Source organism: Pelobates fuscus, chromosome 13, assembly GCF_036172605.1.
Source record: "Pelobates fuscus isolate aPelFus1 chromosome 13, aPelFus1.pri, whole genome shotgun sequence".
NCBI lineage: Eukaryota > Metazoa > Chordata > Amphibia > Anura > Pelobatidae > Pelobates > Pelobates fuscus.
The window spans coordinates 85,853,496-85,866,795 of NC_086329.1; the positions used below are offsets into that span (position 1 = coordinate 85,853,496).

The 13,300-nt window shown below is 43.9% G+C and overlaps 1 protein-coding gene across 1 annotated transcript in view; it reads right to left on the reverse strand.

Moving 5' to 3' along the window:
* Positions 1–13,300, reverse strand: part of EFNA3 (ephrin A3) — a 64,942-nt gene that overhangs the window by 6,817 nt on the left and 44,825 nt on the right. The window contains exons 2-3 of the mRNA XM_063439423.1: positions 1,065–1,354; positions 781–846 (exon numbers count right to left, since the gene is read on the reverse strand). Of these exons, the coding sequence (XP_063295493.1) occupies positions 781–846; positions 1,065–1,354 (356 nt within the window). The remainder of the gene's footprint in view (positions 1–780; positions 847–1,064; positions 1,355–13,300) is intronic.

Below are 13,300 nucleotides of genomic sequence, written 5' to 3' on the forward strand. Positions count from 1 at the left end.
TGTAAAATGAAGGGGCATTTTTTATTCTAATTTAATTTTTAATATTTATATATGGTTTATTTATATTTTAGTCCCTCCTCCCTGCTTGTTACTTGGCCAGGGAGGGGGGCTATGGCATGTGCTGTGCAGTGGTGGGGCTGGCAGCAAGCTGTTACTTACCTCCCTTCAGCTCCCCAGTCTAACTCTCGTGGGCTGCGTGCCACGCGGAGCGGCCGCGGGATTCGCGAGATTTGCACTGGGGAGCTGGAGGAGCTGCTGGGAGATTAGTAACAGCTTGCTGCCACTCCCCTCCCCCCCCCGGCTTGTAATAGGCCCGACGGTCCTGGTATGCATTATCGGCAATATCGGTATCTTTATTGGCAGATACCGATATTGCTGAAAATACCAAATAATCGGCAATCCCTAGTTTCTGCATTGCCAGTAGGGATGCCTCCAAGTGGCCACTGGTGGGGTTTCCTGGCTCAGGGCTGCACAGTAAGCAGCCCTGCTGTTCAGCGTGTCCACGTGTTCAATGCATCTCTATGAGGAGGTGCTGATTGGCCAAAATGGTGTTTGGTCCTACCCCATTGCAGATTTTAGCCAATCCAATGCTTTCCGATTGGCTAAAAATCTGAAATTCTGATTATGTCACCAAGAGGGCGGGGCCAGCACCGTCAGACCTCTGGAGAGCTGAAAATAAGATGAGTTTTCACCCATTCTAGGGGGCTAAGGAGGGGCAAGCCACTAACAAACAGACAATATAAAAAGTCAAGAGCCAATAGAGAAAATCTGTCTACTCACTGGTTGCACAGCACACGAACACTTTCATCTTGAGACAGGAACGTCTGTGGTTATGAGTTGGCGTTGCTAAAATGGGAAAATAAATAAAATTACTGCTAAAACAAAGATCAAAACCTATAGCTCACAATTCGGTCTCCTGGCCAGACACCCCCCGGTTGCTCTCAGATGGCCCTTTTACCAGAGAATAGGCCCCAGTCTGAGATCAGACACTTTTTTCCATGCCCAGTATCACTCGTGCATTGTGAAACGATTTAACTACCCAAGCTCCTTGCTGTGGTACTTACAGATGTAGTAGTATTCATGTCCTGCATGGAACTCGTATCCCAGGGAGAAGGCGCTGTAGCGTTGAAACTTCTCAGAGAATTTGATAGGGTTGTGTGGGGCATGCGGCCGGTTACATTCCCAGCGTTTAAATCCCTGGCTGATGTTACAGGTGCGGTACCCCTCATAGTTCACCATATACAGGATGTACTGCTCCATCTTGTGTTCTGCCATGGTTTCGTTGTAATGCGGACAGTAGATGTCCAAGTAATCATTCACGTTAACCTGCACTGTATAACCGTCTCGACGCAAACTGTGAAAGAGACAATTCAAAGTTAGTGAAGATATCCTTAACAGAACAGGTTCTGATGGAACATTCCCCATGCACTAGGCTCAGATGCCACTTTCCCCCCTCCTCTCAGGCCTGTGATTGCAGAGTACCTATCCCAGGTCTGGTCTGCTACATCAATCTACTTTTTGTTGTTGCTATTAAGTTTGTTTTTTTGTTTTACAAGCATTCAAAATAGCACCGGATACTCCCAGAAATTAATTGCCTTCATCTAGTGCTTTTATTGAAGTTTAAAGAGAAGAACAATCATTTGTGGAGTATCCAATGTTTTGAATTGTTTTAAACTATTCTGACTGGTGCCAGTTGTTCTGCACTATAAGCTTCTATAAAAACCTGGAAAACGATCATTCAAACTGGCTTTTCCCACAAATTACGTTTTCAAATAGTTGTCAGGTTTGTGGGTAAGGACCGTGTGTTTAGTGTGCCTGGAGGAGCACCAGCTATAGAAGGCCGAAACCATCATTCAGGGTTGCAGTATCATTCGTTAAGAGAGAACTTGTTGGCATTCAGATCTGGACTGCCCTTATGGGTGGGATAATTCTGATATTTAAATGGTATAGGTTCTCTTTGTAATGGCAAATGAAAAAAAGTTTTTGAGACCAGAGCCGGGAATGACTAAAGAACAAGCGACTGAGTTTCTCTAAGCTTTTACCCAGTCTCAGAGTTCTCATATTCTCTGTTTTTGGGAGAATAGTAACCCTCTAGTTTTGCCTAGGCATACTAAGTTTGTCACTAAAACAATTTTTTAAAATTTAACCTCTAATATTAAATTTTTGACTTTCTTCTCTTTTTTATAACAATACAGCATCATTGATTGTTAGGTCTATCCCCATCTTAGCCACAAGATTTTACATTGTTCAATGTTGTGTAATCTGCACGAGCTTAAGATCTGATTTCATGGTGATTGCACCGCTGTGTCATAATTCACTCAACGTTACTCTTTATACAGATTCCCCATTCATCTTTAAGGAAGTCACGAGTTTTCATTAAGCCCATATCGCACAGTCCTGAATAATTAATGCCAAGTATCTTTACAGGGCCGCACTGAATCGCACAGCATTCCAGCACTCCAGTGGTTCAGTTACCATTGTCTGATTAGTGTTCAATAGCCACAAACGCAAAGTCTGATTGGCTCCAGCCAATCACATAAAAAAGTGAATACACTGCATACAAGACTGAGATGTAATTTGGGTTTTCTTGTGATCTCTGCTCTGAACGGGCTATCGAGCTAGCCAAATGCATTTAGTGATGATCATAGTCTCTTTGTAACACATGCCCTTTCTCTGCCACCACAGCCATTACACCTTACCATAAAAGGGCATGTGCTGTTAGGATGGCCTTAGATCCCCCTACAGTGCATACATTTAGATGGATACAGATATATAAACATCCTAGGCACCTCCAGAAATACCGGTATGATTGTGCAAAGCTTGACAAATGCCCCATCTCAAAGGTCAATGAAAGAGACTCCCAACAGTTCTGAGTTTGGCATAGTATCCTGTCCCTACATCTTGGTTGTTTCATATGGGGCCCTGTTTTTGATACATTACATGATGAGCACTGTCCTGATGATGTACAGTCAGACGTCCTACATTAGGTATAAACTTGGCGCGGTCTGAGCCTGTCCTTGTGATGTGCAGTCAAGATCCCCTACATTAGATATAAACTCAGTTCTGTCTGAGCCTGTCCTGATAATGTGCATTCAGATCCCCTACATTAGATATAAACTCAGTTCTGTCTGAGCCTGTCCTGATAATGTGCATTCAGATCCCCTACATTAGATATAAACTCAGTTCTGTCTGAGCCTGTCCTCATAATGTGCATTAGAATCCGTTTCTAACATTACGTGTCACTGAGATCCACCGATTAGTTCTTACAGTTTTTGTACAATTTATTGCCTAGTCTGTGTCCCAATCTGGGCAGGTCGACTGTCTGATGTACAAAGAGGAGCCTGTCCTTGTGAAGGACACACAAACAAACATACGTGATGGCATATGGCAGACAGGAGGTTTATGTCAGTAATATGCTCCATCTTGCAAGGCCAGGACCCTAGCTTCCCACCATAGGGACAGATGCAGAGTAACAGTTGCCAAAGGTCAAGCCAACAGTGACAGAGGTCAGTGCCTCTCCCAGCAGGAAAACAATCACAGCAGCCTGTAAAGATCACAGCATTCTCCGTGATGGCCACAATGTGTCCCTGCACGTTATCTCCTGAATCAAACCTTTTTATTATCAGTCCTACCGTGCATTTCAGGGATTAGTGTGATAATCAGAACAGGCATCAAATTGGAAAAACAGGCAAGGGTGATCACATACTCAATGGGAATGTTAACAGAGCGCTACCTGATCATTAAACAAGTGCTTGTCACACAATCTATTCTGGCTGGGAATATGGAACTGGTGGAGAAAAGCGTCCCAGGTCTTTGTTTTGGTGCAGTTTCAGGAGTGTGTTAGCAAATCTGTGTTCTAATTTATATAGCGCCGACATATTCTGTAGCGCTTTACAGTTAAAGAATGGGAATATTGGACAACTAGTATTTCACATACAAAATATTGAGACAAGAGGTGAAGAAGGCCCTGCTCAAACAAGCTCACACTCCAGCGGATAAAAACAATCCGCAGAGAAATGGCAGACATCATGCAACACATAAAAGTGGGAAAGAAACAGCCAATGGCACGTACAGTGCAGTGTTAGAGAGAAAACAATCTATGATGGGTACACCACAAGGCAGGAGAGACAGTGCCTAGTGCGTGAAGAGCAGACCTGGGGAAAGTGTAGGAGAGATTCCGTGCCTGGCGAGAAGAGTGTATAGCGAGTAGAAAAGCAGGAGAAAGTGTCTGGTTGGTACAGAGCTTGACACGAGTGTGTGTCTGGCTATTCCAGGGAAATGAATTTTGTCTGGTAGGTACAATGCAGGGTAGGAAAAAGACAGTGTCTGGTGGGTATGGGGCAGCACATAAATGACCAAATGTGGATATTCAACTAAATATACATGTAAATGCATGAAGGTAGTGTAGTGTAAAATGTATGAATGTGACAATGCTTGTATGTATGAATGAATGTACTATATCGATTAATGTAGTGTGAACACTTGGGGGGAGATCCTCAAACAAATAAAAACAGCAGAGCAAACCAAATGTAGGTATAAGGATAAAACTCACATGGACGAAGCCACAGAATCGTGATAGAACAGCTCTGTGTTACTAGGATAACACTCCCTTGCTTTACAAGACTGGAGCAGTAGGCAAAGGGCTATTTAAAGCGTGTTTTATTCTAAAATATATATATTATTTATGGCAAGTAAGCCTATAAGGGAAAAAAAAAAAAAAATAGTAACAAATATGAAAAGGCTTGAAGTGTACACAAAACACATTTCACAGCAGCTTCCTCATCGATTGATACAGATGATGAACCTAATATAGTTGACTCAATGAGTCATGTGCATGTTTCAGGTGCCAACTCTGTCCGCTTCGGAATCCTGCCCTAGGTACACAGCAGAGTAAGAGATCCAGTGAACGCGAGGATTATTGCTAAACTTGCATGTAGGGAGCCTCGTGGCTGGCAAAGTGTTACAAAAAACAGCTGTCAGCGGCACTCAGCTCCAGGCTGGTGGAGTTTTTTTAGTGAGAGGGCCCAATTTATGGTAATTAAGCTATAACTTTATGCAACTTCTTTTGCCTTGTACAAATCACTTACAATGACAGGCTGAGCACACGGCGGTGGACAGGTGATGCTATTTGGTGTGTCACAGCCAAGAGACCAGGGCCTTCTCTCCCTTGGCAGCTGCTGCATACAGAGCTCTGACTTTCCTTTGCCTATCAGGGAAACTGAATGTCATTATTCAACTTTTAGAGGATCAGAAGAACTGGATTACAGATAATTTCCATCTCGAGGGATTCCACTATCTTTAGCCAACTGCAGAAACCTCTTACTCCTACTAGCAAATTATGACACATTATCTGAAAGTCTCAGGAAAGAAAAAGAAACCCACTTAGTATTGTACATAAAGATAGATATAACCCATCCAGGAGTCACGGGAAGACTTGCCTATCTCGACAAGTGGCAGAGCAAGTCTACTCTCTGCTATTTGGAGAGAGATTTGCCGTGACTGATACTTACCATGTGAGCAGATGTCTGCATATTGAATGTACATAGATGGCAAATAAATGCGGTTTCTTTAGACCGTGGCTTGATAGAGAATATGTAAACATTCAGCGAAGGCAATATATGAAGCAAATCCCAGCTTCTGCCCCCTTAATAAAAGCCTAGAGGGGGCCACAAGCAGCTCACACCTCATTATACAGAGAACAGAAGGTCTGAGCAGGGCCCAGCACAGCCAAGAATCATAATGACGACAGCATTAGTGACAAGGGACATGGCGCACGGAGCAAGCCTGGAGCCACCGCCATGACATATCTAGGGCAGCTTTGGAGAACATGGTACCACGTCGCTGACATGGCCTCCGGGGAGCAGCAATGGGCTGGGTGTCAGGGGGCATGGGCTCTCTGATGTAACGTGGTCTGAAATGCCTGGGGCCTTCTGCAGTGCATAAACTTTGTCAGCAGCCGCCCAGAACATCACTGTGATTTCATCACTAATATAATTAAGTCAAGTTAATGAGAGACAGAGGGGGTTTGAACAGTAACAATCTAATCAGTGGCTGGCATGTTCAATGCGACATCCAAAGCAAAGGAGAAAGGCTTAATTAAAACCAGGGTGAGGCCGGTGCACACAGCCAGCAAGGTCTTTTAGAGAAACATGGCTCGTGTTCAGCCACACAGACTGGCAAAATGACAACAGCAGCTTACGGCCACCAGGTCCACGAGGCAAGGAAGGGTTACAGGCCCGTGGCAGTACGTGCGGCTGTGTTACACGGTCTGAGAGGTTCTGTCTTTCTTCCCAGAGACCAAATCCACTGAGATTGCTCCAGCGAGCCGTCACACCAGCCTCCAGCTCCTCCTGCTCGTACAGTCTTTTCAATGGGACTAATTTAAGCCGGCAGGCACACAGCTGTACACGGCAGGGAAAATGGAAGCAGTTAGGAACGAGGCAGGGGGAAAAGCATAATGACAGAACAGGGGCAGAGTGTTGGCAGGGAAATAGCTCAACAAAGCAGAGACAGAGAGGGATTGGGGGGGGGGGAGCTTGAGAATACATTAAGGACATGAAGAGAGATAAGGGGAAGATGTAGGGAGGGGACATTAAATAAGAAAAAAATCATGTCACCTGAAAGCAAGTATAATTGGGTGTAATGCAAGCAGATGTACATAGAGACAGGTACAACCAGGTAAAATGGAAGCAGGCGTATACACAGACATCACACAGATGTGTTATACCTGGCCATAAGACCAGAATGGGTATACACAGACGGTATAACTGGACACAAAACCAACATGTGCAAATGCAAATCACATTGTGAGGATTGGCCAACATCAGGCCCGGTTGCACCCTGGGATCTAGGAGAGTGCGGTATCTATAGTGGTTATTATATTGCTAACTGTGCATAAGGTCAGCATGTGTATATGAATAGATGAGTATACAGCCAGCACATGTATACACAGACCGGTATAACTGGGATACAACGCCAGTACGTGTATACACAGACAGGTATAACTGGGATATAAGGCCAGCACGTGTATACACAGACAGGTATAATCGGGATATAAGGCCAGCACGTGTATACACAGACAGGTATAACCGGGATATAAGGCCAGCACGTGTATACACAGACAGGTATAATCGGGATATAAGGCCAGCACATGTATACACAGATAGGTATAATCGGGATATAAGGCCAGCACATGTATACACAGATAGGTATAATCGGGATATAAGGCCAGCACATGTATACACAGACAGGTATATCTGGATACAAAACAGAACGTTTATTCACAGATGGATATAATTGGGTATATGGCAAGCACATGTATACATACACAAGAACAACTGGATGCAACTCCAGCACATGTATACATGGACAGGTATAATTAAAACGCCAACAGATGCATTAACAGGTGTAACCACTAACCAGGGATAAAGTCAGAAGGTATATACAGACAGGAAACACTTTGTGTAAGGCAGCAGGTGTATATGCAGACTAGTGTAACTGGGTGAATACAAAGAGAGTGATTGCTGGAGAGATATGCCCTGCTATAACACAAGCAGGTGTAATCAGGTATTACTCCAACAGGTGTAACAGGATTTCAGCAGGCATTTATACACAGACAGGTAATGCGGCATAAACCAAGTATAAAAGCTGGCATGTGAATAAAGACTGGGGCACCTGGGTATAGAGCTGGTAAATGAGTGCCCAAATGGAAGCTAGGAATACGATAGTAACAGGACAAGGAGCGTGTGTAAGGCAGACAGCGACAGTGCACGTGAAGGACATGTTTAACACATTTGGTAGAAGTGTGAGATTCTAAACACCGGGAGGGTATGTTATACTGCTTTATTGAATAGCTTGTGTGTGCGGGGTAGTAGAAACCTGGCTCCTAATGAGAGATACTGAAAATGATCCACACCTGGATCCTGATGCTCTCCTCCTCTCTGCACATTAATAATTGAGCGTGTATTAGGCGGACAATGCGTCAAGAAGGCAGCTGTGAGTCTGAGTGACCAGCAAGGGAATAGTTTAGGACAGGAACATCAGCTGAAGTGGTCTGAGCGCTGCTGACCTTTGACATCTGACACACAGCGGCGCCCACGACTCAGGCCACGGTGTAAGATTGCAGGAAGATGGAAGATAAAATACACAAAATGGGGCAATTAGCTGTGACGCCTTGCTCTTACATGGAATGCATGGAGTTTTACAAGATATTGTTTTATTGGGGGTTCAGTGGGCAGCAAAAATGGTAAATAAAAAGTGTAATAAGAGTGGGAGGAACTGGATAGATAATGTGAGGGGAGTAAGGAGAAATTGCAAGATGGTACCCTGGATAAAAGAGACAGGAACGTAAGGAAGATGGTGATATGGGACATGGAGCACTAGACAGGGGAGAGGGGAGTGTAAAGAGGAAGGAGAACTGGGGGCACTTGGCAGAAAAATATATGAGCGGGAGGGAGCACTGGGCAAGTTAGGAAAGGAATGAAGAAGTAAAGGGGGCAATTAGCAGATAAGAGGGGGTGTAGGGAGAAAGGACAAATGGAAGAAGGAAGACTGTGAGCTGAAATAGAAGAAGGAAAAATTAAATGAGAGAGAAAATAATTGAGGTGGGGGAGGAATGGGCACTTATAATGGAGCAGTAATATATTTATAAATGAATAAAGGTTTGCCGTTTTGTATTATACAGCCAAGGCTAAACCCCTCACTCCCAGGACCACCTGCTGTGCTAGACTGACGGCCCAGGCTGTCTTCAGATTGATCACCTTTCTCTCGTTCCCTGGTGGTGTAGCAGATGGAGCGTCAAGAGCAAGATCGGCTTGTACTTTCTATGCTGCACGCACCTGTCGCCCCGCTCTTACACAGCGAATGCTATAACGCAGAATACATGCAAACGGTGCCCTGTATTATGCCACTTACACCATGCTTGGAGGTGAGGTGGAGGGATGTGTGCAGCCCAAAAAATGCACACTGCTCTTACTACTGTTCTTAAAATGGCGCACACACAAAAACAAAACAAAAAAAACCCCAAACAATTCACTTGCAACTTGTCAAGCAAAGGGCAATTTTGTGCCATTAATCATGGTTTTCATTGAGAACTTCTAACAAACAAAGACATCCAACGCCCTCTAGCTGTTGTGATACTACTAACTTGCAAGGGCCGGGGACCACCCTTTATACAAAGCTAGATTCCTGTATCCTCCAATGGACACCTATCCTAGAACGTACCAGCCAGCCAGCTCCCTGGCAATAACAGATTACCTTTTCAGGGTAACACGCCAGAAATACATAGCAAGTGCAGGACCTTGTCAGTGAGGGGAATACATTTTACACATTAGCTATTGTCCAACTGTCAGCTGCCATTGATCTGCAAATCACGAGGTTACAGAAGAAACTTCGCATTAACAAATTCAATGGACTACCGCAGAAACCCAAAATGTTGCCATTAGACTGCAAGCTCTTCAGATATGATGCACGTTCTTCCTATATCCCAACTACAGGATTAAAATGTATATAAAATTAAGCAGTGACTACTAGAAAATGGATTTAGAAAAGGAGACAGGAGTTAGGTAATAAATCAAAATCTTAAAATCCTGCATTTTATTAATTTGGTTTGAAGACGGAAACTGTTTCAGAGATCTCATAGGTTGGGATGTACCGCTCTGCAGTTGTTAAATTTTTGCAGTACAGGTACTGTGAGCAGAGCAGTATAATATTTCTACATATTTATTGCACACCGATTTAAGAGCATTCCTTTAATGTCCCTGTCTTAAAAGTCTCAGTAAGTGAACTGGTTATGTAAACTTGCCATCTCTCTTCAGCTATTTTCATATTCAGCATTTTCCCGGTGTCTCCTTTGAGGTTATGAATTGGTCTGGAATATTTTATCCCATAAAATTATACAAATTGCCGTATGAGCCCATTTGTATTCAATCACAGTGGCTGGAGGGAGTGTGGCTATAAGGCAGTTTATACATCACTGTGTATACTGCAGAATACATATTGTGATCACTTCATAATATCCGCTATAATGGCTTTCTGGATATACCCTGGGTGCTTGCTGAGCATTTCTCGAGTAACACGAATAAAAGGAAAATAGAGGGGCGGCCTGTAAAATGGGGTGGGTTTCCTCCCAGGAGCCCCACTTCCTTTTTCCAGCTTTGTTGTTAGCGCTGCAATAGAAAGAATACATTTTGCCAGGCTTCGGCCTTCTCATACCTCCCATTAACAACTGATGGGCTTGTAGAGATGGCAATACATCTAAATGATGAGTGTGTGGCTTAAGCCATGCATAAAGTGCCAATTTCCATGCTAATATTACCCAGCGATGCCCACTAACATGCATGGCAGATGATACCCGCTGACTAGCAATTTAAAGAGCTGCCTCTCCAAGCTGTCTTTAGCGGTGAAATTGAATATTCTCAGAACACATCAATGGTCAAAACCCTCTACCGCACATATCACGCTCTGCCCCCTGCTGTGCCAACAGCGGCATGCTGCCATGTAACAGCATGCCGCACAACAGGCATTCCTCATACACAGACTACATCGTACCCTCCTCTGTGCCACCACTGCAAGAGCACATGGCAATGAGGTTTCTGCCATGCAGACTGTCCGCTCTGTATCTCTGATCCACACATAGGTTCACAAAGACAGCACAATGTCACCAACAGGACATGCCAATCCAGGATTTTGCCACAAACTGTGCTATCTGTAGCTTTCTACACCCACATAGGCATCGTCCTATCCAACAGGTCGTGATAACATACGTTGCTCACACACAGATCACACTATGCCTTCATCTGGGCCCTCAAAAACCAGTCTACACATGGTACCCCAGGTTTCTCAGAAACAACACGCTCACCTCCCTGCAGTACCCATGCCTCACACCTGCCACCTATCAGCATGTGTTTTTTCAGGGTAGTCACATGCAGAAGACATTATGTGCCCCACCATGGAAGCCACCATTCTGCCTAATAAGAATACATTTGGTAACCCAGGTTTCCATTGCAAACCCAGACAGCGGCAGAAGAAGGAAATCTGGAGGTGTGAGATGTAAAACGAGATAGAAAATCAGACAATCCTGAGGAGGTAAGGGGCTATCACCCCTAACGAGTTGTACTGGGATTAGAATGAAGAAATACCTTAGTGACATATTCTCCTCTGTGCTCCAAACCAGAGATCCAAATCAATGAACAGTTTACCATGAACTGACCCTTTAACATTTGCTGTAACTTTAAACTAATTTACATCCAAGCAAAGCATTGGGATTTCTGTGATCCGATCCCTAGGAGACTAATGTGCCCCTCTGAGCAGAGATTAATGTTACCACACACAATACCCTCGCGCAGGGTGGCAGGGTCGGTCCCCAGGACCAGACTAATAAATAACTCAAAATGGAGCCCGTTCAGCAATTTTTAAAGGTTACAATTTCCATAATTACATAGCACCTGGGTGTAAAGAAAATATCTTATCTGTTATGTTTCAGGGAGGACACAATGTATCCTTCAGCTTGCCTCATATTGCAGAATTAACCACAACCAAAACATATAATAAAACCTCTGCTGAAGGGCTGTTCCATGCCTCTACTACCTCTTCCTTAAGAAAATCATTGGTAAGGTCCCAAAACGCAAGAGGTTTTACTCAATAAAAATCAGGATTTCTGTAGGAAATTGCAAATTATAGGGCAAAATAAATGGACTAAATAAATAGAGTTGGATCATTTTCAAATGCCGCTGTTTAGGAACAGCATTTGTAATTCCATTTTGAATCCCTCGTAATTTCTGGTTTAGTAAATAACCTCCATGGAGAGTAAACTAGACACAATCATTGACTCTGGTCCATCTGTGCCGCAGCCCCCAGGATTGACCTCCACTACAATCCCCTGGTCCAGACAGCAGCGCTCAGCTCTAATAAATTCTGTTTCCGAACAGCTTGTGGTCCATGCACCACAATGGTTTATAACAGCTGTTTAATTCTCTATCCCACGACCGCCCAAAATGAAGAAAAATAAGCTCTAGAGCCCAGAACACACAGGTTCCAAGAAATGCTGGAAAGGGGGGAAGAGGCATTTCATTCATCTTTCAGATTTCTGGATGCAATGTTTCCCATCATGCACTGCACCTCTTTTATAAGGGAAAATCATAGACGCAGGCGCACATTGGGTTAATCACCTACCAACTGACTAAAAGCAGCCAATCTGGGCCTGAGTGACAAAACGTAGACCTAGCACAGCATAGGGATTGCAAGTCTCCGGCCTACACAAATTGTGCGTCTGAACTTGGATCCAACAAAGACTAATTCGTATTATCTGACAAGGCAAACACAACATGAAACAAAACATTTGGTGAAGAAGACGATTTCTTTTGCCGAAAAAAAGCTATCAGAAGACAGATATTTCTCTTGGCACTGAACGCTGGATAATACCCCAGGATCCAGAAACACCGCAGGCGGCTTCCATCTTGAATACAAACTCATTATCCTGTTGGCAACTATTTGTCTCCTAAAGTAGTGCCAGCAGCACAAGCCTGGCAGTCAGCGTGACAAGTGCCTCCTTGTCAGGTGTCCAGGGCAGACACGGCATATCCTACAGGGAGAGGGAGGAACGGGGCTCAATAGTAGATAAATAGAGGGGCCTGTGATATTCCCTGATTATCATTCCCGACTGCCACCAACCGCTAGGTGTGCCTGGGGCAAGAGCTAATCTCACAGTGTTAACCTCTGGCGTAGAAACACACGCGATTGCCCTACATACAACTAGAAAATAAAACAAGCATTTAAGGTGTGTGACAGATTTGCAGCATTATTACGCAGCTCGCGTGTTCCGGCCTATATATCAGAGCTGACATTTTGCTCATGGGACTGACAGACACTAGGGAGGTGCGCTTAAATAAAAATATTAACTATTGCTAACTCAACATATATCATATCTCCATACAGAGCCATGGATACGGTTTATAAACATGCAGATATGGGTAATATTGTCATTGAGAGGGTGGAGTAAACTCCAAGACTTATAAAGTGAATTTTGTGTTTTTAATTATGCTGTGATAACTGTGCCCACATTTTACTTCATTCTCCTGATGGCTGCATGCATCTTATTTAGTGTTAATTATTTTATATTAAAACTCTCTCTATCATATAATATACATACAGCCAGCAGGTAAGGTTGTTGCAATCATGGCATTACAATAATGTTATGTGTATAACGGCACTATTAAAGGGATACTCCAGGCACCCAGACCACTTCTGCCCATTGGAGTGGTCTGGGTGCCAACTCCCACTACCCTTAACCCTGCAAGTGTAA